At 54.7% G+C, this 1,800-nt stretch overlaps 1 protein-coding gene across 1 annotated transcript; it reads left to right on the top strand.

The window, feature by feature from the left end:
- Nucleotides 1–242: 242 nt before the first annotated feature.
- Nucleotides 243–1,684, top strand: LOC104519998 (syntaxin-1B; the record flags this gene model as incomplete). The annotated part of the gene is made up of 4 exons (XM_010169969.2): nucleotides 243–312; nucleotides 421–529; nucleotides 634–707; nucleotides 1,547–1,684. Coding segments are annotated over exons 2-4 (288 nt in total), but the record flags the coding sequence as incomplete, so codon positions are not given.
- Between the last annotated feature and the right edge of the window lie 116 nt (nucleotides 1,685–1,800).

Below are 1,800 nucleotides of genomic sequence, written 5' to 3'. Positions count from 1 at the left end.
GACCATTGGTGGCCATCTTGGTGTGGCCATCATCTTGGTGTGACCATCTTGCTGTTGCCATCTTGAGGTGCCCATCTTCTCCAGAACTTCCCCATCTTACCTTCCTACCTTTGTGGCAACCATTTTAACGTGGCCACCAAGCAGGGAAGGGTTGATAGCCCCACCCCCCCCACATCCCCCCTCTCTCCAAGGGGAGTTGGGTGATGGAAGAAGAAGGTGACACCATCTTCTCCTGCAGCCATCGAGCAGAGCATCGAGCAGGAGGAAGGTCTGAACCGTTCCTCGGCCGACCTACGGATCCGGAAAACACAGGTAACCTTCCTCCTCCTCCTCCTCATCATCATCCTCCTCCTCCTCCATCATGGTGGTGGCCACCAAGGTGAGGTTCTTCTTCTCCTCCTTCTCCTGGTGTCCCCTCAGCACTCAACGTTGTCCCGTAAGTTCGTGGAGGTGATGACCGAGTACAACGCCACCCAGTCCAAGTACCGCGACCGCTGCAAGGACCGCATCCAGAGGCAGCTGGAGATCAGTGGGTCACAGGAACGGGGTGGTGGGATGATGATCTAGAACACACCAAGGTGGAGAAGGTGTCACCTGAGGTCACCTTCCCACTGTATCTCTCACTCTCTCTAGCTGGCCGGACCACCACCAACGAGGAGCTGGAGGACATGTTGGAGAGTGGGAAGTTGGCCATCTTCACTGATGATGTAGGTGCCTCGTGGTTGAGAACCTCTGGAGGTCCTCAAGAGATCAATGGGTGACCTAGAACCCAACCAGCTTTGAGTAGAGGTCAATGAAATGCCCCATCATGTGAAAACCGGGTGGTCTTCTGGAGCTCTTGGGGCTTTTTGAGGGACATGGTGGCTGTTGGGTCACCTAGAACCCATTAGGTCATCCAGAACCCCACTGGGACACCTAGAACCCACTTGGTTCTAGAACTGGAGATGCCCTGAATCATTGGGTGACCTCAAAACCATGAGGTTCCTCACGACCTCCTGGGTTACCTGGAGCTCCATTGGGTCATCAAGAATCTATTGGGTCACCTAGAACACATTGGGTCACCTAGAACCCAAGGAGAGGCCCCGAATCATTGACTGACCTCAAAACCATGAGGTTCCTCATGACCTGCTGGGGTAGCTGGAGCTCCATTGGGTCACCAAGAACCTACTGGGTCACCTAGAACCCAAGGAGATGCCCTGAATCATTGGGTGACCTCAAAACCATGAGGTTCCTCATGACCTCCTGGGTTACCTGGAGCTCCATTGGGTCACCAAGAACCCACTGGGTCACCTAGAACCCAAGGAGATGCCCTGAATCATTGGGTGACCTCAAAACCATGAGGTTCCTCATGACCTCCTGGGTTACCTGGAGCTCCATTGGGTCACCAAGAACCCACTGGGTCACCTAGAACCCAAGGAGATGCCCTGAATCATTGGGTGACCTCAAAACCATGAGGTTCCTCATGACCTCCTGGGTTACCTGGAGCTCCATTGGCTCATCTCCAGCTGAAGGAACCTCCCCCCCACCCAACGTTCTCTCCTACCAGATCAAAATGGACTCCCAGATGACCAAACAGGCCCTGAACGAGATCGAGACGCGACACAACGAGATCATCAAGTTGGAAACGAGCATCCGTGAGCTTCACGACATGTTCGTGGACATGGCCATGCTGGTGGAGAGCCAGGTATGGGGTAGGGGAGGGGATGGAGGGGAACTTGGACCTGCCCACGTTGAGGTCCAGGAGCTCCACAAAGCCTCCAGTGAAGCAGAAGATCCCATGGATCCCTCCTACCCCCCAAA

Source organism: Antrostomus carolinensis, unplaced genomic scaffold (genome assembly GCF_000700745.2).
Source record: "Antrostomus carolinensis isolate BGI_N321 unplaced genomic scaffold, ASM70074v2 scaffold24676, whole genome shotgun sequence".
Classification (NCBI taxonomy): Eukaryota; Metazoa; Chordata; class Aves; order Caprimulgiformes; family Caprimulgidae; genus Antrostomus; species Antrostomus carolinensis.
This window is presented reverse-complemented; position numbering and strand designations above follow the sequence as displayed.